A 27,424-nucleotide genomic window follows, 5' to 3' on the forward strand; every position below is an offset into this window, starting at 1 on the left:
TTAGCTAAGAAAGGAGGGGTAAAATGTATTGATCCAGAACAAAACATAACACATTTGCCATTTATGCACAACAAAATTAAATTGAAAAAAAAAAGTTTACTTGTTTCTAATTGCTATGAAAGCACAGGCTATTCTAACAAAAACTGACAGGACATATCAGAGTAGGTCTACCCTGCTTTCTACTCTTATTCAAATGCGCACCCCCCCTTCAACCAGTTTTAGTCCCAGATTGTTTTTGTTTCATTAGAGGGTTCTGAATTCTAGACCAGAAAACATACAATCAAAAGGCTCACAACTGATCACTTTTTTCTTTTTTAATAGGGAGCAAGATAACCATAAATCAGCCCTTCACAAAATTAAAATACAGAACACCTTAAGGGTTTATGCCAGAACTTTCTTTTTTGTTCTTTATTTAAAACAAAAAAATAAATAACCAATTGAAAACAAACTACTGGTTAAAGAAAACATTTTTTTTTTTTTTTTTTTTTTTTAATTCTGCTAAAAAAATAAACCAAATGCTGTAGAACTCTACATACTGTATGTTTTTAAACTGTACTCTTGAAATATGTAGGGTCACATGGGTGGGGAGAGGGGGTTAATTAAATGAAGAATTTACAAGTTAGCACCAAAAGTTGAACGTTACCAGAGCAAACACTAGCAACGTATGCCTTGTAAGAAATGGGTTTATTGAGAGCACAGGTCTGATTAACACTGGAGAACCAGAACACAAAACAGATGTGCAGGTCAGGAAAAGTCTTTTTATTATTAATTTGTTTAAAAACAATTGAGGAAACTCCTTCATTTCAGGTTTGTTTTTGTTTTGTTTTTTTAACCCACTAACAGGAAGACTGAAACCAATGTGAAAATCATGTCTAGGTATCAAAATCAAATGTGTGGCAATTGAATAAAGTAATAAAATAGAACATTAAAAACAAATGAAAGTGTTACATTTTGGGAACTAAATATTGTTCTACTGCCAACTAAAATATGCTTTTAATATATGAATAATCTGCAGTTCATCCTAATGCTTCGATAATCTGTGGGATTGTTTCTAAATCCAAAATTTGGGAATTTCTACTGTGACACACACTGAATTAGCTAAAAGATGCAGTTTCTCTTTCTGCCCAATTCAAGGGTAGAAAACTTCAAAAGAAAACAAAACAACAATTCTGTACTTAAAAAGGTCTAGATGTTGAAAGGCTCCTTTTTTAAAATACATAAAACTTTGGTCTCTTTCTTTTAACAGTTGGTTTATTGTAAACATTCACATGACTGGGCAAAACTTAAATAGTACTTGAAAATGATTTTTTTTTTCTCCTTACTACATGGTGATGACTGGTGATCAGCAGTTAAATAACCCATGTGAATTGTTTCTCTTTAAAACCTAGGTTGCAATTGAAGCTGAAAATGCCCTCGCAACTCCACCGAAGGACATATCTCTTTCAAACACAACTAGCAGACCAGAAAGCAAAACCGTAGGATTTCAAATCTACAACTGAATTCCACACATGTACAAAAGGGTTTGAACAGATGTTTCCAGCTAAAACAATAAATGAAAAGGGATTCTGCATCTTACACTTTTCAACAACCTATCCTCTCCCCTCTAAAAAGTTCAGTGCGAAACAAAACCAGAGGCATCAGAACACTGTTTTTGTTTTGCATTTCATGTTCTTGCTAATACTGTAACAAGCGCATTTTTTTTAGTTTTCCTGTGAGCAGCCCAGTTTTGCTATGAAGACTGCGCTTTCTTTCAGCTGTGTCAGTCACATCTTGTACATGCTTGTGAACAGTCCATTTGAACCACAGTCATTTGTTGCTATGACCGGGTCACTTTTGCCTCATGAGCTTTCAGTGTTCCGACTGCATCTTTCACTGCGTGGTATATAATATTCTTCACCTGGAAAAGCGACAGAAAAGGCAGAAATTACATCTCATTAATTCAAAATTGTAAATATATGTTCTGTATAGATCTATTTAAGAACACACTCACGATTGCACTGCACACTATATAAAAATGTTGTACCCAAGCTTTACTAACCTCCCCACCCCCGTTCACTGTGTTACACTTCCAACATGAAACATATTTCTAATAAGAGTTGCCCCAACCACCCCAAAAAATAAATGAGGAACCGACCTGTAACTTGTCCTCATGGTTTGAGTGCGTGTTAGAAAGGTGCCTGAACTCTTGTGTTAGTCTGAAGCAATGTTTCACATGTTCTGGAGAGACGAAGTCCTCTGCTACTTTAATACAGCTGTACAGATTGTGCACCTAGAAACACAAACATGATCAAAACTGTTACACAAATCAAACATCACTTACACTTGGAATTGCTGTTGACGTAAAATAAAAGTAAATAAATGACTTGAAACAGAAACAGCTTCAGTTTATGAGTAAAGGAACTGTATGTAGAAATTGTGCATACCTGATGGGGGGCTCCAGCAGGTATGAACACAGAGTCCCCCAGGAACTGAACAATCGCCCAGCCCATCACTCCATACTCTTCATAAAGCCGCTTGCGGAGGACCTGATCCAAGTACCAACTCTGGTCGTGAATTGGGTCATGATCAGGGGGATTCTCCTGACCCTGCTCCTCCCCAACCTGAAACAGAAAAAAACTAAATCAGAACAGCACTTCTGTACAGGCACAAAAAATCTTAAAAAGAAAAATATTTTCAATGCTACGTTTTAAATTTGACTACCTTTCGGAGAAGCTCACGAATTTTCTCAGCATCTTTGGCTGCGTAGATGTGCCAAAGGGCACCAGGCTTCTCCTTAGCTTCATAGATTCGACGTTTTGTCATATCGTCCACATCCCCTTCTTCTATTGTCTTCAAAACCTCTGATTGGAAAAAAGCAACGCTCCACGCAGTTATTTTAAAATCAAACAGCACTCCCACAAAAATAGTATGACAGAGCAGTGTCTGAAAACGGTGTCCTTGATACCTTGCAATCATCGCAGCAGCACATACCATGTTTACTTCTGGTAATGTCTGTGTGCTAGTCAGTGCCAATGAGATCACTGGAATGCAAGGTCTGTATCATGTTGATCGGATCAAAACATATCTTGATTCCTGACACCAGCAACCAAGATATAGTTATTATGGCTCGATACAAAAGGTTCAGTAAATATTACATTTCCCTCTGCCATATGTTAAACGCACCCTTCCTGCTCCACTGTCTGAAAGGTAATCATGCTTACTGCTCTCCACTGTTCCACACCACACTGGTGCCATCTACTAAGCAAAAGCACAGAAAATGTTTTGTTTATTTTAAAAAGTGCATGACAGGGAGATAATAGGAAAATGCACAGACCTTTACATCCAGTGATATCGGCTTCTGTGAATGAGAAAATGTATTGGAATCAAAACATAAAAATGTAAATTAAAACATACAGTTTATATTATGTATCAAAAAAAGTAAAAAAAAAAAAAAACAACAAACTCTTGTTCACAAGATACTGATCATTTACCGTATTTCTTCGATTTTAAGACAAAACTTTTTAACCCAATTCTAAAAAATGGCCGGTGTCTTAAATTCGAGTATAGTGGTGTGTGTATTAAAAATCACCAACAAAAGATGTGGATACCCGAGTACACAAAGAGCAACGCGACTGGCTGCCGAGAAAAGACTAATAAAAACGTGGCTGCCGATCTCAAACCTTCCACAACATACAGGAAGCCATTTTTTAAAAAGCGTCATCAGATTCCTGAGGAATTCGAAGAGGCTTTTACAATTTCTCCCTTTCAGCATTAGGCTCTGTTCTAACAAACAATACCAGCTGGAAATAAGAAGCAGCGCATAACTGTAATGCTCTGTGTAACAGCAGACGGCCGCAAACTGCCTCCCTACGTCTTTTTCTTATACGCGTAATTCAGGTTGTATCTTTGTAAACGCACCTTTATTTGATGGGGTTTTTCCCTCAAATTGAGGATGGGGAATTTGGGCTGCGTCTTAAATTTGATGGAATACGGTAGTTACACCTCATCTTATAGCCAGTATAAAAAAGTTAAACAAACCTGAAATGTCATATCTGTTAACATTGCTTAATACTACAATAAGGGTCAATAAGCCTATTAATATGCAATTATTATTACATTACATCTTGGAAAAATAATGGTTTACCCTCCTCCTGATTTCCCTCTTCCTGTGGGATTCCCACGTATACCATGACATTCACAGCATCAGAAACATCCAGATGAAGGTTTGTGGTTCCAACCTTACGGTCCTCCGTTGATATCAACCCTAAAAAAAAAAAAAAAATCCTTAAATTCCATATCCACTTGCATCTCAAACGATTCCAATAAAACCATGGAGATCAATTGTTCCGTGTTGCATAAAAAGAATTAAGGCTGTATTTTATTTTTTCATGGTTATCACAGATTTCATTATTTCCGAGAAATGTACCCATTGCCGTGTAGTTTTCCGTGAAAATTACCATTTCCGAACAGTGTAAACATAAATATATATCACTTAAAAATAAACACTGCAAACGTTTGCCCTAGTAGTAACAGCAACAGGTAGTGTGTCAACTACCTGTTAGACTGCATTTAGGAACCTGGCAGCCAGTTTAGTTTGCTTCTAGTAAATGACTGAAGACAGATCTGCATGATTTCTTTAACACCAGCTGCATCAAAGATAGGAAATATTTCTGTTAAAGATAACACTGTCCAGATTAAGAGGAGGACATTTCACATGTCTCTTACTTTTACATTTATTTGTTTTTATTTTGTTTGATAATTCCCTGACAATGAAAATAAAATGTATTTAAACAAGGTGGATATTAACTAAATATTCTGCAATTTAGCATTTAAATAATTTAGAAACATTTTTTGTATAATAGTTTTGACTATATTTAACGTTCTGTTCCTGCTTTAATATTTAAAATAGTGAAATATCTTGAAATACCTATTTAAAAAAAACACAACCCCAAATATAATTATAGGTTTCATGAAAAAAATCAGTCATTACATTCAGAACCTGTATAAATTTACAAATTTAAGTCTGAATGCATACCATAAGCATTATACATTTTTGGTCCGAGGTCAGGCCGCACAAAGTAGTTGGGCAAACGGGAAGCAAGATTTAATCTTCCATCGCGCTTAGTGTACTCAGGAAGGGGGAGGTTGTCCATTAGATCATGGAATCTGAGCGGAGAAAGGGAGAGAAAAAAACAAAACAAAAAAGTTCCAGCAAGTAAAATACAAATAAACACATCTGTTGAATATACTTTTAAAATGAAAACGACCACCCCCACCACCTACCTCGTTGGCATCATATCTCTAAAGTCCTCTCCTGGAGGCCAGTCTTTAAGCTTCAATACCATAGGCTGTCCATCTTCTCCCCGCAAACGTTCTACAAATAGAAATGAGAAACAACACATATTGTGTAATAAAAGCATAGTGAACCCATGATAAAGCACAGCTAAGCATTGTTAGGCACGGAGAGGTATGGTAAAGTATAATAAAAAGCTTTTTTTTTTTTTTTTTTTTTTTAATAACTTGGTTTGTGTGTGGTTTGTCACAATTTTTGTAAAACATTAAACAAGCTGTTTTTTATATATATATATATATATATATATATATATATATATATATATATATATAAAAACTTATATCACTATCCAATTAGAAGCTTGCTCAGGTCAAAAAAAAAGAAAAATGACCAGTTAAAGAATGTATACTCAAATATTACAATGCTACAAAATATAACCTAACAATATACACACCCCTTAACTAGGTGTAATTTGTTTAGATACTATACTGCTCAAAAAGTAAGAGAAGAACTAGGGGAGCTGGCCTATTTTCACTTACTCAGCTTTAAGGATTAGTTTAGTAGTGATTATACACTAGCAGTACTTACTGGAGATGACCTCAAAGCCGTCCCAAAAGTCTCGGACCTTGACGTCAGAGATGATGGCGCAGTTCCGACAGTTCACCAGGTCCACATCCTGGTCTCCAAACTCCATGCTGAAAGCTTCTGGTTTCCAGAGTCCGCCCTGTAACTTACTGTGCACTGCTGAAACCAGCACAGGCTGAACGAGAAAACAGAGACCTCAATTAGAAATACTTGTGTTTAGATCTGGATCTTTTAACTACTGGTATTTGCTTTTCGTGTGCCTTGATGCAAGTTTAGAAACTTACAAACCTGTTCTGGCCAACTGACAATTAGGATGCACAAACACTTCAAGGTATGTGAAAGCCATCTTGCTGAAGATACTGGTGAGACTTTTTAGGTTGCGCTATTTAAATAGATGTGATAGACAAGCAGTGGTCCCAAAGCCCCCTAAAATCTATCCCTGTATTTGATCCGGTGCCGGGAGCCTGAGAAACCAGACCCCCTTTTAAATAACTATTTCCTTTCTATAGCTGCATGCACACTAACTTGCATGAACTTACATGAGTAACCTTACAGGCTTCATGGGGTAAAACATATACACTACACATTTCAGTGCCCTGCTACTAATATTTTTGATAGTACAGCTTGCAAAACGGTTGCGTTAAATCTTTCCTATTTGTGAAACGCAAACTACAAATGGCTAAAGTCTGGGAGTGTGAGGCTACCCCAAGCTTCTGAGCTCTCACCTGGCCCTGTTTCCAGCACTCGCGGAATATCTTCCAGTTGTTGCTGTTGCTGGGGTCCTGGAGGCAGAGGAGCCTCCCATCACAGAGCCAGGAGTGGGAAGTGTTGGGGTCCAGCACACTGAGCCCCATCACGCTCTCTTTCTTCACTTCCTTCTGTGTCTCAGTCGAGCTCTCTGCCTTCCTCACTTCAGCAGTCTTCTTTGTCTCAACCACGGATGCAATTATGTGGTCTAAGAAGTTTGGAAGGTTGCCTTTGCCTTTGTCTCCCTAGAACACAGGAAAGGAAGGGTAAGACATTTCAGCTTTGTACTTTTTAGTCACCGACTGAATTTTCTAAGAGTATACCAACTAGTTAAAGTCTCGCTCTTAATTTTACCCTCCAAAAAGTCTGCATAAATCTGGATACAATGTTCTTTCCTTATCAATCAGGATAGATAAGCAGTTTATTAAAACAGTTTCAAATAGCTTATTTGGTATACATTTATTGTATCACCTATCCTACTACATTACCACACTGTCTCCTTGATCATAGTATTCTTACATATCTGATTGCCAAGTAAAAAACTCGTTGGACTTCTCTCTAGAAGGGATATCTCGATACTCTAGTACAAAACTAAGTTGTGGCTCACTGATGTCTATGATTTTGTGTGTAACCAGCTATTACAACATTATTCTTACATTTTCATCTCTGCATGTGTGTGAAATCACACTTACTGTGGAGGATGTAGAGAAGACAGAGGGGAAGGGGATGCCAGTGTCTGGGCCACCTTGAGGAAGTTTTCCTTGCCCGGAATTTAGGAGGTCTCTGAGACTAGATCCCTCTGACTTTGTGTTTGACATGCCAGAGCCTAGTAATAAGCTGTTAAAGAGCTTTGGGGTTGAAGACGACTTTGATAGGGAACTGAAAGACTCCAGTGCAAAAGGTGATCGCGATTCTTTACCCAGCACTGAACGAAGTGAACCAGATTCTGCTGAAGAACAAAAAGGTGGATTCAAAAACATGGCAACAAACCCACAACCTTGCCTTAATTTACATTTTATAAATAGAAATAACAGTTCAGCTGTTAGTTAATATGGTTCAAATAAACACATTAAAATAAGGCAAATCACTGGGTGATTTTATTGTACCTTTCGTCTCTTCTTTGGCTTTCTGTGTAGCCAGGTCTGCAAGCCAGTGCAGTGCAGAGGAAGGTGCCATTTCTGCAGAGCTCTGCCGGCTGTCCTTGATGCTGGGTGTAGTTGTGTTATCCTTGACACTAGGCAAAGCCATGCTCTCCTTGGCACAAGGTGTAGTTGTGGTGTCCTTGATATTAGACAAACCTGAAGTAGTACGGTTACCGTTAGTGCTGCCGTCACTGCTGCCTTCCCCTGTCTTACCAACTTCATCCAACATTGGTTCCACTTTGACAGACACATCCCCATCTCCCGGAATTGTTGTCCCGCCACCGTTTGCGGGAACACTGCTGGGAGTTGTGTTGCTGCTTGAATTTGTGCTGGATTGCTTGAAGACCAAGAAATAAATAAACTAGAGTAAGCTAATGCTACCAGCTTATGACATTAAATCAGGTCAGTGAGAATCACTGGCAAAGTAATGACTACATTCACATTAAAAAGGTGAAACATTAATATTACTTATAGGATTCTAATTGTATGCACTCTCCTTCTCAATATCATTACTTGGATGACCAAAGGGGCAGCGGTAAAATCTGTCCAACAAATGTCCACTGCAAGTGGCCTACCTGGGAAACCCCATTGGGTGCCACTGGTCTCTGCAAAGGCTTGGCTTGTCTGCTAGTACATGGACAATTAGCTTTGATACCCCATTTCCCTCGTGCTGCATGTACCATATCTCCAATATTATAGAGAGCTGCAGAATGAAAGACAGACAAGGATTATTGCTCAAACAATTTTGAGAGAACCAGTTAAAACAGAAACCTGGACCTCTGGCAGCACCTGATTAACAGTTTAACAAAGTACTTTCAATAATAAAAGCCCTGTCCATGGTCCTGACCTGCTCCAGGAATGATCTGTGTGGGCATCAGGTTCTGTGGTTCGTGGGGTTGCCCTTTCGCACACTTTATCCAAGAGAACACCTCATCTTCAAGATTATCTTCAGATTCTGAAAAGGTCAGGAAAAAACAAAGGAAAATTGTTATCTATTGTTGCCTCCATTGTAAGAAGTGGGGATGACCTTCATAATGAATGTTGGTCCTAAGCACCAAGCAAATGAAATAATCTAAACAGAGAAAATTAAGCATTTATGGGGTTAAGGAACCATTCATAATATCTGCTGGCATTTGAATTCAACCCTGCAATGTTGTTTGGGATGGAGACAGATCCCAAAGGAATATTTCCAAAATGGCAAACAAGAGACTCATGTAGAAAAAGGCACTCCTAAAATTGCATGTAGAGGATCACCTCGTTCTAAACCAATACCCTTTAAGGGACCCACCATCAAGCGGCTGGCTCTTTCTCAGCCGGTAACAGTCGAGACAGACCCCAAAGCCACACTTCCGACACACCCAGTGGATATTAAATAACGTTGTTTCGCACACGTCACACATCTCTCTGATACCACGCACAGCTCGCTTCCACGCCACTTTCTCTGCGGACAAACAAATGAACAGAACACTTGATATGAGTGTGATATGCTCAACATGTTAAGAATACATTACTGTTATTCTTAAAAATCACCCTTTTCCAATGCATGGGATCAATCCATTATACTCAGGGATTCTGATTTTCTGGATTTTCTCCTTTAAACTCAATTGATACCTGTTAAGCCATTCATTTTTCTCAAATCACAACTGAGAAATGCGTTGATAGTAAAACTTCATTTACAGGCTTTAAATCGCAAATCTTTTTCGTCTAAAAGCAGAAGCGACTCATGTTTATATAAATACAGTTATGCATAACAACTGCAATAAAGTGAAGAAAAAAATGAAGGCTTAATTCTTAAAGGAGAGTAGAAAAGTCTGATAAACTATTCCACAGCACATTAGCCTTAAGAAAATCTGTAAAATCTCCAATAGATTGATTTTCGGTGTTGCATCACACCCAGAGTACCCCATGTTATTCACAGAGAACACTGTCTTTGTGATAAACAACACACTTTTAGAATGAATGTCTTACGGTGTGGCTCAACCATCATCATGGCCTCCTTCTCAGACATGACGAGCTGGCAGAACTGGTCGCCCACGTTGGCCAGGATGTACTTGGAGGTCTCTAGGTCAAGGCCCTCTGGGATGGTGGGGGAGGGGACCCACAGGCTCATGGCCTGTGTGTCACTCTGCTGGGGGTTCAAGAAGCCCTCCACTCGCAGCACCCCTTTCCGTGTGAACGCCAGCCTGAGACAAGAGGAGATCGATCTATCTTTTAGATGTTAATTCCAGATTCCACCATCCACATGAAAAATTAAACGACTTATGTTAGGATTATGGTATGGAGTACACAAAGTTATCAAAGCTTGTCCACAACCAAATCTAACTCTAGTTTCAAATTTAAAATCCTTGACAACTAACCTGGTCTAGGTTCAAGTCTAAGATATAATTCTGTAGAAGTGTACAAATAATGACACGATAATGGTTGTTAACCCTCAAACCCAAGCTTCCATTAAACTGGTATAAAAACAGCTGCCATTTAATTAAAAGAGAGCCATGTAGCAGTAGTGTTTCCATCCTCTTCTATAGATCAACAGAGCGGTCATTAACTGTGTCGAGAACAAACAGTAGTGAAGAGACGAGGTCTCACAGACCTGCGAAAGTGGAAGAAGCGACAGGCGACAGTGGAATCGTCTTCATCATTATCCTGCTCACGGAACTTGCGGTACCGCTCCAGGCGGCACTCCCGGCACTTGTGCAGGTGTGGCGCTACGTTGATACAGGAGCCATCCTGCAGGAACGACTCGCCAGACTGCTTCAACTTCCGCACCTTCGTCACGTCCTTTAGTACAGACTGACCCACTGCATAGACGCACAAGAACAAGAATCAAAGAACAGGGGAGGAGCAAGCACATAGATGAAAATAAAGACTCATCGCATAGCAGTCAAGGTTTCATTTACATGAAACAAGTTCATGTGGGTCTAGTCTCTGCTGCCACCTACTACTCAGTCCTGGCATACAGTAAAGAAACCAATGTTAACTCAAATTCAAATTGTGGGAATTTTAAATCCTGCTTTGTTTCTTAGTGCATAAAACAGAACAGTTTACAAGTAATAAAATCAGTGGTTATGTATGAAAAACAAAAACAAACAGGGAGCTTCAGCCTCGTGTAATTTCACATGTGCACCTGAAACCATGATGGTAACAAATTCTTAGTATTGTATTTAATACAAGTTATTGTATTAGAAATGTATGTTTTTTTGACAATTGAAAGTTAAAATCACTTTAAACCAGTTATTCTGTTCATCTCACCTTTCAAGGGTTTGTTGCGAGGTCGGCTCTTGCCCACCCCTTTCCCTTTGCCCTTGTCCAGCATCATGCCAGCCCCCAAGTCCGGTCGCAGCTGGCCTTGCTCCTTGGCTTTGGCTTGTAGTTGCTCTTCTGTGTCACTCAGGTCTGAGAGGTCACTATTTGTGCTGGAGTCCGAGTCGCGCCTGGAGGCTGTGCTGCGCTCATCCAGGGAAAAATTTTGGACAGTCTGATCAAACAGCAACTGGGGCTCTGAAATAACAGTAGTTCCACTTGTAAATGATGAGATGCCAGGCTGCTGTTTGCCTGGGTCCACAAGGGGTTTGTCCATATCGCTGACACTCTCCTGCCCAGTGCCAGAGTCTGAGCCGGCTCCAGGTCCTTCCGCTGTAGGGCTAGATGACAAGATAGGCATATCCATGGTCTGGGACATGACAGGTTCTTGGGAACTGGTTTGAGGAACACTTCCTAAGCCAACAGGCCTGGGGGCAGCAGTAGAAGCAGTGGTGCTGGTAGTAGTAGTGGTGGCGGCAGCGGTTGAAGAAAAGGCAGAGAATGGGGAAGACGCTAATGCCTTCGAAGGATCAGCCATGGTGAAGAGATTTATTGGGCTTTCACTGGGCGCACTGGTAGCAGCTTCTGCTGCTGCAGCAGAGGCCTTGGGCCAATCAGAGGTAGCTGGTGGGCGCACAAACACTGAGGTCGCAGGCTGAGCCAGAGAGACGGCAGAGGGTTGAGCAGCAGGAAGGCCGCTAAAGGGACTATGGGCGAGCTTTTCGGCAAATGCCAGGAAGGGATTAGATGGTTCCTCACGGGACAGCTTAGGGGGTTGTAGGAAGAGGTTTTCGTGGGGCTCTGGAGGTTTAGTGTTGGTTAACAGACCCATTCCACCTCCGCCAATGCTGCTGCCTGGAAAAGCTGGAGTGAGTTTAGGCATTGCATCTGGACCGAATGGTTTCCCCAGCAATGATCCGTTTCCTGTGGGTTTAGAATCCATTTTGGACTGCTCTTTGGAAGGGGACATACCCAGCGCTGCCCCAAATACACTGCCTTTTGGGCTTTCAAGTGCTGCTGTTTTAAATAAATTCAAACTGGGCGGCTCCTTAGCCAGGCTCTCAGAGATAGCAGTGAAGTAGTTACTCCGGGGCACATTTTGCGCCATGCACTGGAAGAATATGTTCTTTGTGGAATCACTCTCTTTGCTGGACTCATCTGTACTGCTGCTGAACTGGAACCCAAAATGTTTGTTCTCCTGGGTTAGTGCCCCGTTGGTCTGAGCCCGACTTTCCCCAAACGTAGGCACTGAGAGAGGCTGACTCTGAGACATTCGGAAGCCAGCAGCTGCTATCAGTGGGTTTTTGGCACTCTGAAACAGTAAGACCATTAATTTTTATTCAATATCTTGATTTCATGTTGCAAAAATAGATACAGGACACACATACAGTACATTGACCTTATTACATTAATAACATTGCATTTTATGCTTAGCATCAGAAGTCACATTTCACACAATATTATACTCAAGTGAATCACTGTATTGTTCTGTTTGTTCAACGTATTCAAATTAAATACAATAATAAAAGAAACGTTCGACGCTCACCTCAGCCTGCCCAACACCCCATCCAGCAGTCTTCTGGCCACTAAAACTTCCCACAGCAGCACCCCCATCAGAGATGCGCACAGAGGTGGGGGTGGGGCCTGTCGTCAATGGGAATCCCCCTAGTGTCACTGGAGAAGTACCAGTCCCCTCCTTCTCAGGTGTGGCTGCTGGCTTGTCCTTCTTCACAGCAGCCGCAAGCGCAGACCCTGGAGGTATCTGACTAACAGAGGGGAAAGAGGTCGAGAAGGGAGAGGGGGGCGTAGCAGAGGCAGGCTCTACTGCTAGGGGGCGGTCCTGCACCACCACTGTCCTTCCGTTCTCTTTCGTGTAGGTGGCAAAGCGGATGTTGGGATGCCCCTGGGAAGAAACATGAGCTGCTGTATTGGAGGACCCCTGGTTCAGAGTTGAACCACTGGTGATGCTGGTGCCAGTGCCACCCCCTTTCCAGGATCCAAAGCTGTTCTCACCACCCTCGCTGCCACTGCTGTCTGCCTCCCCAACCTTTAGTCTCTTCACTGCCACATCGCTATCGCTGTCAGAGGTGTTCCGCCTCCTCCGTCCCTGCCCTTTTCCATCTCCTTCCTTCCTGCGCCTGCCTTTCTTACTGCCTTCACACTCAACAGCCTGGGGAGTAATGAGAACAGCAGAGGATTTGTTATATTGCATTCATTATGCACTAGGAAAAAAAAAAAAAAAATGTTTAAATGAAGTGCCCCTGTAGCTAAATCTACCTTTATGGACGTTATATATATATTTAAAAAAAAAAAGTGTTACCTTCAAATGTAGTACTATGAAGTAAACAGGCACTACTGAACGGACCAATAAACGGGTCCTGTGAACCCAAAAAAAATAATTTCACTGTCCTACCTCATAATCTACCTCATCCAACAGGTCCTCTGCCAGCACCACATGAATCACCCTTGGATCCACAACCCGAGCCTCCTCACCCTGAAAACAAGCAAGAAATGTATGACTACGAAAGACATTTTAATGTTCATCGCCTAACAAAGTGACCAATAAATCATACCAATTCTCCTTAAGCTGATATTAAATAAGGATGCCGAGAATGAATCCTTCTTATGACAGCAAACCACCGAAGTATTTAAGTGTTACGCTACCTTTGTAACAGTGATCTCCATCATGTGAGACACAGGGTCATGCTGGGACACCATTCCTGAGGCCCATTGCTCCTCAAACTCAGGCTGGTACACTTTCACTTTCTGACCTTGGATTGTATATGGGCCTGATGCACAAAAACATTCCAGTATTAGCATCTCAACGGACCACAGCTGTGTTTATGACTTGTACAGTATGCACCTACAAATCCAAGGTTTAACCTTCTGTCAACACAAATTCCAAAAAAATATATATATATTTTCAAAAAAACACATTAACCTTTTTTTCCTCCTCTGTTCATTAACAAGGCACTTCCTGGTTTTGCTACATTTCATGCAGATAACGATTCCCTTCTGAGACTCACCTCTCCTCAAGATCTCCTGTAATTTAAGCTCACTCAACCAGCTGTTGACTGTATTCAGTAGCACTGCCTGCTCCTGCAACAGTTTGCTCCTGATATCCTCTTCCAACTGCACAGAATAAAACTGGTGAAATATTACTTAAGCTTTATTTGCATTTCTACTACAACTTCAATTTCAACTGCTGGGATTACTGGTGCTTTGTCAACCCAAGAGACCTCCTGGCCCTGTGACTGCAGGCAACTACATAATTTCCCCTGGACCTGTTTAAAGTATTTTAACTAACGCCTGGGACAAACAAAAAACAAAGACGATACCTCAAAACACTGTAGAGAGCTGCTGTCTTGCAGGAAGCTCAACGCTCGGTCCACAAAGAACTCCACAGGAACAAGTGGACCCAGCCCAATCTTGTCAACCAAGGGTTGAAAAGCCTGAAACAAATAAAGATTCTTACCAATGCTCTACTGAAGCACGTGGAAGAACTTGCAAACTAACCAACTGTGAATCAATAACAGTAGGATTATTGAATGTACTTAATTTTTTAAACATCAAGGCTCAATGGTGCGATGCATAATTTGGGGAAAACTAGTGTTTCACATTGAAAGAAACAAAAGACTATCGATTGAACCGAGTTCTTTCTGATTCTTTCTCTTTCATGGCACTTAACTAGCCAGTCTGTTGTGTACATTTGATTGAGTTCACATTAGATTATTTTAATCAAAGATAAACCAAACAAACATGGCAGTACATCGAAACCTGGGATGCGGCTGTAATGCAATGCACCAGAGTTTAAAAAAAAAAAAAGTAAGAAATTTTAATAAAAGTTAAATTAAAAGATTAGTTAAGAGGCAAACCTCCCTAGGTTATACAAAACTTAACGTCCAGCTCTGCTTAAAAGCCCCCACTTACTAGAGCTGGCCAGCAACTGGCAGGGACCCCAGTTCCTTGGATCACAACTGGATCTTTGCGGGGCGCCCAAACTATAGATCCCTCCACCAGGAATGCCAGCACTTTTTCCGCATAAACCTTGACCCAGGAGTGCCGTTTCCTGCAAGTGTCGTCAAACTCCACAAACACCTGCGGGGACCATACAAAACAATTAGTTGCAACCTTTTTTTTTTTTTTTAAATCACACAGAAAGTGTAAGGAGTTCACAGACAACTGATACAGTTTTACTTATATACACGTTCAGGAATAAAGCCAAAATGCAAGTGCACATGCAGACATAACCTAGTGTGCATTCAAATGGGCTGGCCCTGATCCAAGTGTTGCTTCAATGCTCTTTAGTAGGGTTGTAGTACAGTTTGCTTAAGAAGCAATTTAATAAAGACTGCTGCACTTTTTATCAAAGGATTTTGCTGGTAGTCCACGAGGTTAGCACTTATAGGTATAGCTGAGGAAATACAAGTTACTGGCCAGTTATTTACCTGTCCTACAGTTACCCTGTTAAGGCACATATTAAATGTAGTTCTGTTCTACCTAGGTGGGAACAAAGATGGAGGGGTTGGGCTGACTTACAGTATTGTTCTTAGAGACTTTACAAAAGCAAATAAGCTGATAAGGGGAGCAAAACAGTGCTTATGCTCATATAAAGCTCATACAAAACCTAGGGGCCAACATGTTCTTCGAGATTTCAGCTTTGGACACGCTTTCTGTTATTCAGTTTGCTTCTCTGGTTATTGTGTATTTTACAGTAGGTTGTTGAAGCGGTGTATTCTTTCATTTATAAAAAAAAAACACTTTTTTGTTTCCAGAACCAGACAGTTCTAAGGCAGAACTGCACATACAAGGTGTAAGAGAAACAATCACACCAGTAGAGTTGTTCCTGTAAACCAAGCCTGTTAATCGTATGACTATATTTATTTTATTTGTACAAATTAGTTCAAATGTGTTGGTTAGTTTGGGGGCAAATATAAATATAAAATCTTTTGTGGTTGTGTTACCATTTTTGCATACTAGATAACACTTTAGGGTGGGTATAATAATGCACTTTTCGTCACAGTGTAAACACTGCAGGAGAATAATTACGTTCAGTGACGTAACCTAAACTGGAACTCGATGCATAATGATACTATCATCATTTACGTAGTCAAACAAAACGGTATGCAAATAGGTCAAATACCATACTGACATAGTGGAGCGCTGAACAGTGGAGATTATTATTATTTTTATTAATATCGTGATTGTGTTTACTGTATATACTAGTGAGTAAAGCACAGTTAAGTATTTATATAAATTCAGAATTCCTATATTTGAGTGCAAAACGCTGCGTCTATTCACAATTTGGCGACATACCGTCCAGTTTACAAAGATGTTAAATAAATGCACGCTAGTGTATCTGTATCATCACAAGGCCCTAAATCCCCGGTCTCAACTATTCCTCAACTCTACCTTAAAAAACAATGTTATCAGCAGTGAAGACACCCCACATGATTAAGTACATATGTTACGCTGGTCCTAGGCGCTGAAATGCAGCAAAACGTCTAAGGCAAAATAAGTTTTATGCTGTCCTTGTAAAATTTAAAAAACACAGAATAATTAATTTGCACTCCCACAACATAGGCACTGACCGTCATCCCGGCCGCTCCGGGTACTGCCCCTTCTCCTCCGCTCGCCTCACACCCTGCAGCCGCTGCCCCGACCCCTCTAGCTGCCCGGACAGTCCCACGGAGCCAGTCCCGGTTCCATACTGCTTGGTCCGGTTCGGCGGCCGCTGCAGAGGCAGAATCTCCCAAGAGAAGCAATACCCTCTTTCCGACCAATCCGAGCGAGTCCTCCATACTTAAATTACAAGTCGGTGCAGAAAACACTGTCTTCTCAAAACTCCACTTCGCCCAAGTTACCAAGCCGTTGTTGTTTGCAACGGCGTTGCAAAATATTTATTTAAAAAAAAAAAAAAAACTTCCACAATCACTTCTGGTGAATGTTATTGTTCACAACACAACAATCCCGCTCTCTCCGCCATTATCCAGCCAACGCGCCCCGGCTACTACCGCAGAGTTCAAGTACTAAGAAGACAGGCGTTACCCCAACATCGCCTCGCCGTGGCCGATCCGAAGAGTTGCCATGACGAATTTCAGATATTTGCGCCCTGTTGTGGACAGTGGACACCCCGAGAACTACAACGACGTTACCGTCCAAAATACAATACAGTACAATACGTTAGTGTCGTGTATAGCGCCCTACTGTGGACGGGAGTGGATTCACTACTAGCCTGTTAAAAGCATCTATTTTCTCATCCGCCATTTTGTCAAGCAAAATGGAAAGCCATTTGGGAAACCACCGAAGTGTCGTATTGGTCCTATCAAATCAGCCAGAATCAACACCTCCAGTCTTTTAATCTAAGGACCCAAACTCTCCCTTTTTTAAAAGCTGTTTTTTGTTTGTTTGTTTGTTTGTTTTTTGTTTTTTAAATACCAATGTACAGAATCGAAATAAGGTAAACAACATACGTAGAAAACAAACAATCCCAAGTTCAACACAGCAGATACATTTATTAGGTTGTCTCGTTATACCTTTTGGTGAGATTTTATTTATGTAATGCTTACTGTATTGTTTTCATTGTGTGGTAAAACACCGTTACAGCATGTTCTAAATAACTACGAACCTTTGTCATTACACAGCATAGAGACCACTACAGCACATACAAGAACACTACAGACCATAAAAGACCACTACAGGCCATAAGCGAACACTACAGTGCATAAGAGACCGCTGCAGGCCATAAGACAACTCTACAGCGCATAAGAGACCACCACAGGCCATAAGAGAACATTACAGAAATGTTCTAACTGTTTCTAATGGTTTTTCCAGCAGGGTAATTCCATCTCGAATCATAAAAAAAAAAAACTTGCTGGAATTATCCTCCATTACAATACACTCCTTGCCATCTGTTATTCTCTATGTAATGTAAGAATGCAAATATAAAGGGATGAAGCAGTAAATCAGTGTTTATTATTATGGTATAATATTGTGACTTGGGGAATAAGTGCATCTCACTGCCAGGAATCAATGAAGCAAAGGCTGTGGAGGAGACCAGTTTTGTTAATCAGTGTGGAACACTTTCTAGACTCTTGCTCAGACTTGCTCAGATTTATTTTCCTTGTCAAAAAAAAAACAAACTTTATTGCAGAAATGTGAACAAACAAATGTGTTAAACATATGTTTCATTGAAGAAATTAAGTGTGAACAAATAAAAAAAAAGTTCACAATTTGTAAGAATAGAGAGGATAACTTGCTTACAGTGCACTGCATTCATGTTATACTGTACTGTGCATCAAGCTTATCTTTTTTATTTAATGTATAATTGTTTTCAGTTTATGACTGTATTTAGGAATGTGATTGGTTTATGTCATTGTTTTAATGTTATAAGCTGTGGTGCCCTGTAGAATTTTAAACGGGCCGTAGTTCAATATATAACCAAGCCCGTGGTGAAAATGTCAGCTCTATACGGTTTTCATGCAATGTTACCTTTTTAAATAATACCTGCTTATTGTCCTGTTCATAGGTGCCATTCAATCAGACTTCTAGACACCCTCAAAACACATATATGTAGCGCCTGGAAAATGTGATTGAATACCACCACTGAACAGGGGATGATACCATGCCAAGCAGATTCTTGAAGGGTAGGGAAGTGTGTATCCCTACAGATACTGGACAAGGAAACAAGCTGGTCAACTGCTATGAAGACTACGTAAGAATGTATTAAACAGGCACCAAGTAATTGTATTAAGTGTCAAACTGAACACGTGGTTCACACTTTGGCTTGAATAACCACATTGATTGAAATTAATTCACGTGATCACTTGACTTGACCACTAGAGGGAGCTGTGAATGCACAAAAGAGTGTGGGTTCTCAACTTGTTAGCTCTTTGAACAACAGTTTCTTAACCTCCACACCCCCAGCCGTTTCCTAGACAGCAACATTGACATCATCCCTTCGACCAGAGTTGCCAGCATTACAGACCCCAAAACAGGAACATCTCTGGGGTATCCTATTCCATCCATTTGAAAAAATACAATTCCTGTGATCCTGTCTAATGTTGACAACAAAACACAAGAGTATTCAAATGGGGGACAGTTCCTTCTGAAGACCTTCTTTGTCAAGATTTGTGCTAATTAATGACATAGTGTAGCATGTCTTCAGGTTCAATGCATTCTGGTACTGAAACTCTCCAAGAAAAAAGACTTGGAGATGCATTCCACTTTGTATGTTGTGCACAGCGAATTTGCAGACAGAGCAGCATATTGATTTAATGCACTCAGAAATCCTCTATTATCCTGAGTGGGATCTGAAAGCAGGTGAGAGTCCAGAGCTCAGACCCACGTCCTGGTATCTTAGTCCCCTGTCTCCTGATACAGAGCAGACGTGTGGACCATGTGGGCATAGCTGCTGCTACTCGCTGGAATTCATTCGAAATATGTGGCCTGTGGAGTTAATGGCTCCAGACCCCAGTGCAGTTTCAACTGCAATAAAAGAAAATCATATACAATGTCCCCTTCAAATAAGACTTAACTGTAAGCGAGTGAGGCTGCTGACTGCAAATCATTTTCTCCATGCCGCTGGTACTCTTCATGCAAAAAAAAAAGAAAAACTATCATATTTTTTCAAGGGGGAGCTAATGTTGAAAATATCCTAATTAAGATAAACAAAATAATAAACTAATTGGGGGTTGAACCAGCAACCCTGTGTTAAAACACCCAGACTAACAGTAGTTCCCCAATGCAGGCTGTAACACTCACTTCATATGAATGGTCTTTGCAATGCGCAATTCTCATATCGATATATAAATATACACATTATCAATGCATGCTTTATTCTGTCTGTTGCTTGGCATTCAGTCTTCCTCTGAGATATACTCAAATACACATATATTGAATAGTTTGCCAGTACTTTACAAAAAAAGTCACAGACAGTAATAATTGCTTAACCCACTCCCTTATAAATGAGGTGTCTGTGTGGGTTTAAAGGACTACAATACAAACTACTATTTTATTGGTATTTACAGTAAATGCCCCATTAAGAAAAGAATATTGATGCTGCTGGTGAATAGTTTGTGAGGAACATTGGCACAGGCTGTATACAGGCACAATGTGGATGGTGCTGTGCTATATTACATTATATGAGCCTCCTTCAATAACTACTCCAGTGCACCTCAAACCTGATCTTAACAACCGTCCCTCCTTGTCACCCAGGACTCCAGAGGTAAGAGGCTAGTGCATTAACCTACTGACACCTTTTCTATGTGAGCTCTGAATTCACATATCAAAGCAAGAGGGTCTGTTTAGATTGTGGAGTCGAGGGGGGGTGTTGAATTTTCCTGAATGCTATCTGTTTCTGTCTGTTGGGATCCCCCCCCCCACCCCTCCCATCCCAGGGTAGTCCTGGCTCAGATGCAATTCTCAGAGGAACATGTTTCCCCCTCCTCTAGGTCCGGGCACGCAGTTCCGCTATTGGCCGGTTGGAGCAGGATGTAGCGTGTTCTGTGACGGGTCCCCGGTCTGCCGCACTTCTCCAGACACAGGCCCCACGAGGACCATCTTGACACCTCACAGTCCAGGGGCGTCTCTGAAAATGGGAGCAAAAACACAGCCTGAGGTCAGCAGGTGTGGGATAGTAACCTAATAGTTCAGTCAAAGTTAAGCAAGCATGATGCTATTGTATCGCTGGTGTCTTTGCAATAATATTAATGCTAATGTGTTTGGATTTAGGATTATTGTGCGATTACACAATGAATTACTGTATATACTTTGAATTATCCCCGTCTCTCTTGAACAAGAAACACGCAGCCTCAATGTCAATAAAATCAATGATTGTAAAGAGTCAGTGCTCACCTGAGAGGCGCTTGCTGCCAGCCTCTCGGAGGATGTGGTTGGAGAACTGCTTGTGCCCGGGCAAGTGCCCAGTCTGCCGTGTCAGGGTCACCCTGGCCAGAGGGGGCAGTTTTGCCAGTTTGGGGTAGTAGAACGAGTTAGCGGGGTGGTTTGGGTTCTGCGACGTGATCTAGCAAGAGGGAAAAGAGAAATAAATAAACCCTTAATCAAGGATCCTTATTTCATTTTTTAAAGCTTGTTTAAAATACATCAACATCATTCATATAAGAATGACTCCAGAACATTCAGTTGACATACCAAGATGTGTGTTACACCTGAAGAATATTACCAGCGCTTACCTGAGTGATGTTTTCCTGTGGCACTGTGAGATAGTTTGGGGATGAAAAGGTGAAGCCACTGTCTGTCCCCGCATCATATGGATAAAGGTCAAGTGATACTTCCTGTACCCACTGGCCTCCTTCACAAAGATCAAGGCTGTCAACCCCAACAAACCAATCAGGGCTTGGAACGATTTTCCCCATCAGAGACAGCTGGGGGTGGTGGTACACAAGACATGTTAGAGAGAACGTTATGTACCAACTCCAGTCCAGTCCTTTTGCGGTTTTTAAATTCTATTTACTCCGCCTGTCTGGCATATACAGGGCGGTGCATTTATGACTTTATCTATTAATTATCCTGAGGCAGGGTTGCAAAAATAAAGGAGAATTACCAGACCGGTCAAATTGACTACTACATAGAAAACAATAGTATTTTGCTTATACATTATTCTATTGATACACAATATTCCTTGCTGGGGTAGGATGATTTTGCTATATCTAATATTTTAATTATATTCACACACATACAACAAATACTGTACTACAGTCATCATTCACATATCTGACCCCATAACGTTTTGACGGTTAAAAGAGTGAGACGCATATCTGATTATTTCATTTTGGCCCGTTCTAACCTTTTCCTTTTTTTCAGGGAACACAAAAAAGTTGTAAAAAAAAAATACATAGCTGAAAGGAAGTGAAAGGATGCTGAAGTGTTTAAAATAAGTAGGCTTCCATTTAGATGTACTGTAGTTGGTTTTGTTGGTACAGTACTATATTTTCAACAGAAGTAGTATTTCAATTCAGAACGATATGATTCTGAAAATATCAATTGCCAAAGAGAGGTGACTTGGACACGTGGACTGTAATGCAATACATACTTTTAAATCTGGTACGTATTGCCATTGCTGCAATATTATACATTTTAAGGGGGTAATGCTGGACCCCACAGCAAATTTAGTTTTCAAAATGGGTACGTGCACTTGACATGTTGCAACGTAAAAAGATAATGAAATTTAGCAAAAGATAATAAATAAATAAATAAATAAATAAATAAATAACAGTTTCCAGAATTAAAACAGTATCCAAAGTCAGCATTCAATTAGTCGACATGGCTCTAATGTCACAGTTCATCTGCAAATCAAAATGCACAAAAGCTACCAACAGATAAAAAAAAAAAAAAAGACATCACACTATCTAAAACTCTTTAATGATGAACTGCTTTACATTACCCTAGCTTGTCCCGTTTGCTTTGTTGTTGCTGCATTTTCATCAGGTGAAACTGGAGGAAGCGCTGTGTAACTGCACAATACAAGACAGACTGATCTGCGCATGCATGTGACGGGTAAGTGCATTAATTTATTAAATCTATATGATGAGGATTGATTTGTTTCTTAATACAAGGACGGTAAAACGCGACAGATGTGTATCTGTGTCGTATAATCCTAGTGCTGACTGTACATAACATCTGGTTGACCTGCCCAGAAAAAAAAAAAAAAAAGCTTTGATTAATGTCTTTTTTTACATGATTTCATGCTGGAAATATCGCTGAGTTTAGAAATGCTGAAGGAGGACTTCATAAAAGTGCCAACTTGAATTTAAGTTAAGGGCCATTTATTATAAAATCCTCCAGGTGGTTCCACTCAAATGCTGCCTGTCCTTATATCAGCAACCAACAGCCAGCCCAGTGGAACCCTGCCAAAATATTCATATAAAAAGGGCTCCCTTCTAATAAAGGATGCCCCAGATTTAACATGCTGTTCCCTGCCTAATGCTAAATACATCGCTGTGGTGTCAGAAGGCTTCCAGGAAAAACACAATTTAACAATAATTAACCCATTTATGAAATAATAAATAAAAGATATAATAACTGGAACCTGGAACTTTAGCACTGAACAGCCAAGCTGAAGCCAGATAAAGGAAGATTTTGAGAAAAATAATAATACATTAATATTGGAGATCAGAAGCCTCAGTCATTGAGAATGGTTATGGGGGGGGGGGGGGGGGGGGGGGGGGGGGGGGGGGGCATGTAAACAAGGCTGCATGCTCTGTAAAGAAGAGACAGGTAAAAGGAATGCATTAGGATACAAAGTACAAATGAACTGTCCAAACGAACATACAGCCACATGGTTATCCTGACATGCTTAGGAATAATACAGAACTAATGGCAGATTCTGTTCAACCGTTTTCCATTAGAAAGAGCAACACTGAAGGTTTACATTGACGTTGCTCTGAAATGTTGCAAACCCAACAAATAACCAGTAGCATGTAACACGCAATGGCAAGCGCATTCATTGGTTTGTGTCTGCTGTGTAAGCGCATGATTGATGTCAGTGCTCTTGGAAGGTGCTGTAATCCCCTCTCCTCATCCACAGAACAGGGATAGCACAAACGGTACCAATGCTAGCAATCCGATCTTCACTGCCAGCCAGTCTGGCCTTGTACTGCTTTAAACAGGGATTCTGCACATTTCTCCTCTCAGAGGGCTCTATTCTTATGATCATTCGTTGCATAGGGGGGTCCTTAAAATACTTGGGTTTCTTACTTCGGGTCATGTTCATTCCCTCTCAGCTTTCAAAGGTAAGCTGGTTTGATGGTGACCACACGCACGCAAAATAGTGAAACTGATCTAGATGCAGGGTGCTGATTTGCATGACATTCAGGGAGATTGAATTGACTCAGTGCCTCGCTTTTTGGCCACTTGGGATGTGTCGCATAAAGTTCATTATAATCTTTGTGAGACAGGTATGCCAATAAACACCCAGATAAATCAACGATTTTACTGCGGTGCTCTTGAAATGACAGATCTTTTCTAAAAATACAACCACCCCCTGTAGTCACCGTAATCCTCTCCAACCCTTTTGGGGATTTTACAAGCCTACTAGCAGTTACAGTGGGTATTTGTAACTAGGGAGTGTTTTTTGCTTGAATACCTATGTTCATTTTTAAATCTTTTTTTTTTAATATGTACAGTATGAAGTCGGCTAACTTGCTAAATCAACATAAGTGTTAGCTTATCTTAATCGTGGTGCTGAAACAAAATAAATGAGCTAGCTAATAAATAGTAAAGAAAATCCTAGCAAGCACACTACAGCAGTGTCCCTGTGCCTAGCCTTACCCGAGGGCTCCTGGGCTGCATGTGCAGCTCTGTGGACGTGTGCCCGATTCCGTTAGAGATGCCCGGAGCCCTGAACACACCGTGGACACTCCTCATACTCTTCTTCACCTCCTTGATCTCTTTGATGAGAGCGGCAGTCACCCCCCTCTCTGCAAACATCTGCACCCCCTGACTGGCCAGGGAGCCCTCCTGCCACAGGTGGAATCTGCTGCTATGGCTGACCGCTTGGAGAGAAAATAACCTTACAAAACTCTGTGCAGAACAAACCTCCTCCAACTTTGTGATACTTTATATAAGCTGTTCTAAAGAAGATCCTTGGAAAGCTTTATGACAACAGGACAAGCAGTACTTGTCCCAGCTGTCTGCTTCCAGTGCATCTTTAGACTGTATTTCAAACCAGCACTCCAGAAAACCGTATATCAGCATCTGGTTTCCTTTATTATTCAGGTTTATTTATTTGCCGTCAAACTGGAAATATTGACTTTGTTTTTGACTGTAGTAAAAGTTGGCTTGAAATACAATCCTTGTTTTGCCCTGAATGCAAAACCAAATGCCTTGGCTTAATTTCTCTTTGGATGCGTCAGGAAATATTTAAGCACTGACTCTGGAACTTAGGGTGGTTGGGGGATGGGGGGGTTAGGATGGAGTTTGCCAGCAGCAATAGGGAATGGGAATGTCCAGGACGATCATGTAGCTCCAGGTTGTCACACCACAATCCATTATCATACTGCTAGTTCTGCATCAATTAAACAATAAGATACCTGAATGCGTAGAAATCTGTCCTTCAAAGTCACCAGGCCAACAGGAAGAGAACCACTTAGAGAAATGTTTGTAATACCTTTCTTTTGAGCTAAAGTTTGTAACGTCGTATTTTAACATTATTGTCTCCATGGTCGCCAGTCAGTCATCACTCAGAAGGATGTTTTTTTCGCTTACCTATGAGTTTGGACCACTGGGCAGGAGGTCTGAACATAGGATACTGCTTGGGGAATGTTGTTGGATTCCAAAGCCCAGTAAAGACCATTATGTAAGTGGCAGGGCTACTGGCTGTGCATGCCGTCTGATTGGCTTGCTGGAGAGCGCTGCCACATGACAACCACAGCATCACTGCCAGGGTCCTCTGCAGCCAACCTTGAGGGAGAAGCTCTGCTAACATAATCTGAACAAAAAAAGACAATCAGAATGGGGCAAAAGGGCATGTGGGTGCATTATCTTCACATCCAACTTGGATTGTTCCATGTTTTTTCAATCACTAAACAGCTGAGATCCCAGGGTACTGCAGGTCAGTTATAGACTGTAATGAATGCACACCTGCTTGTTTGCCACCACAGGATCTCTAGCACTGGACTCTGCCCTCAGCTAAAACAAGCTCCAGTCCTTTTCAACTGTCTGACACAACTGCCAAAAAATAGTTTGTTTGTTTTAACTAAGTTGAACAAGGATATATGTCCAAAATTGTATGCAAATCACCCCAAAAATTTAAAAGGAAAAACAAATAAACAAACATATCAACATAACCAATGTCATGGCTTTGAATATGAGAAAGTCTTTAACTCTATATTCTATGACCAAATAATAAAAAAGCAAACCGTAGAGCAATCTATATAACAGTGTAAATACACAATATACACATACAAAATCAAAACAAACCACCATATACCATGCCATAGTATTGTAAGCAGGACTGTACCATTTTCTATTTTTATATAGCAGACACTGCATGGGCTGGCATTTGAGCAGCGCTTCTATCATTTGTTGCTTTAACAGTATTATACTTCTAAATAAGTGGTTCTTTTACTGGTATAGCTGGTATACTGGTGATAGCTGAAGTGCAGTCGGCACTTATTATTTTTGAAAGACAGATGTCTCTCTTTGTTGAGATTACAAGTAATCATCTGGAAGCAAGAAGCAGTGTTTTCATGACAACAAAACAATGAAGAGAAACCAAATACATTTCACAAATATCTGCAGTCCTTCATGTCACCATTGCAAGATATTTCAACACATTGTGTGCACAGGGAGCCCCTGCTTGCATTCTACTCTGGAGTAAAGCAGTTATGCAATTCTTCCAGGAGAAATGCAGTCAAACTAAGAAAGCAGGCAGCAGACACACGCAAGGCAAACATTTATTTCACCCGTGGTAAGTTTGCACTGTTCAATTTTTCCAGAGAGAAATACAAAACTTTTTATTTTACAAAACTAGCAGCTGGACTGATGTTTGCATCTGGTTTCTTACTAGTTCTGATTTATTTTAGGAAAAAATCCCCCCCCAAAAAAAGCATTTCAATCTTTGAGCAAAGGCTTTAAATCTAATCCATTAGCCCCTGAAACAAATACCGTAGAAAATGTAGCTTGAAAGTAACTGAAAGGCTTACCAGGACCGAAGATGATTGAAAGGCAAGGTGCCTGTTGTGTAGAGGTTGCTGTGTGCAGTCCCCTTTGCTTCTTTGCTTCCCTTAGACCAAGTACCACCTGTCCTCTTTTTATGGATGGGAGGTACCTCCTCCCTCCCTCATTATTGTAACCCCATGTATGGAAAAGGCATTGGCCATGTGGAAAACTTGACTGCTGAAAGCAGATCGTCTTCTCCATGACCATTAACTCTTTCGCTTGCATGTGATTGTTCTAGCCAGGCATTCTATCTGCAGATGCTGCTTCTAACTGGTGGAACTCTGCCTCTTTTCAGATGAAAGCACAATACACATGGCATATGTTTTTTTTTTTTTTTTTTTTTTTTTATATGGAAAACCCATGCAAATCAAATATTCTCTGATAGTTTATTCAATAGTGCCATACAGCCCAAGGTTACATTGCTTTGTAGTCATTTTTGAAGTGCCCTTATTTCAGCATTTATTTATTTTTTCTTTTCAAAATTAGAAATAAAATGATAATGTAAATGTATTGGCTTTTGTTTATAACAAAGTTGGGTCTTAGCCTGTTGTATTGCAGCTCTTTCAAATGGTGTCACCTGTTAAATTTTTTATGTCAACATGAATATGGTTGTAGCTACTGTGATTGCTTCAATACTTGATTATAATCACTATGAACTCTTAAATGATTCTGATAAATATATAGCACTGCACAGTAC

At 40.6% G+C, this 27,424-nt stretch overlaps 2 protein-coding genes across 6 annotated transcripts; both read right to left on the bottom strand.

Annotated features, from left to right (window-relative positions):
• Positions 1–475: 475 nt before the first annotated feature.
• On the bottom strand, positions 476–17,101 carry LOC121297437 (lysine-specific demethylase 3B-like). Of its 5 annotated transcripts, none has more exons than XM_041223762.1 (25): positions 16,638–17,098; positions 14,977–15,144; positions 14,385–14,498; positions 14,073–14,178; positions 13,711–13,835; positions 13,460–13,540; positions 12,593–13,216; positions 10,996–12,358; positions 10,337–10,544; positions 9,715–9,929; positions 9,035–9,187; positions 8,594–8,701; positions 8,322–8,449; positions 7,711–8,083; positions 7,297–7,550; positions 6,583–6,849; positions 5,861–6,032; positions 5,263–5,353; positions 5,015–5,145; positions 4,124–4,243; positions 3,314–3,337; positions 2,701–2,840; positions 2,424–2,600; positions 2,135–2,269; positions 476–1,897 (listed from the first exon to the last, which is right to left on the bottom strand). In XM_041223762.1, exons 1-25 carry the CDS (start codon positions 16,845–16,847, stop codon positions 1,817–1,819), a joined length of 5,568 nt encoding a protein of 1,855 aa, XP_041079696.1. In that variant the 5' UTR covers positions 16,848–17,098; the 3' UTR covers positions 476–1,816. The 5 variants fall into 5 exon arrangements, with proteins under 5 accessions (XP_041079696.1, XP_041079695.1, XP_041079698.1 ...); XM_041223761.1 differs by having other exon boundaries at positions 7,297–7,553; XM_041223764.1 differs by lacking the exon at positions 3,314–3,337 and having other exon boundaries at positions 16,638–17,099.
• Positions 17,102–19,988: 2,887 nt separating this feature from the next.
• LOC121297440 (spondin-2-like) lies at positions 19,989–26,808 on the bottom strand. The gene is made up of 6 exons (XM_041223766.1): positions 26,712–26,808; positions 25,273–25,495; positions 24,337–24,560; positions 21,240–21,431; positions 20,902–21,070; positions 19,989–20,635 (listed from the first exon to the last, which is right to left on the bottom strand). Exons 2-6 carry the CDS (start codon positions 25,490–25,492, stop codon positions 20,457–20,459), a joined length of 984 nt encoding a protein of 327 aa, XP_041079700.1. The 5' UTR covers positions 25,493–25,495; positions 26,712–26,808; the 3' UTR covers positions 19,989–20,456.
• Between the last annotated feature and the right edge of the window lie 616 nt (positions 26,809–27,424).

Source organism: Polyodon spathula, chromosome 22 (genome assembly GCF_017654505.1).
Source record: "Polyodon spathula isolate WHYD16114869_AA chromosome 22, ASM1765450v1, whole genome shotgun sequence".
In the NCBI taxonomy this organism is placed as follows: Eukaryota; Metazoa; Chordata; class Actinopteri; order Acipenseriformes; family Polyodontidae; genus Polyodon; species Polyodon spathula.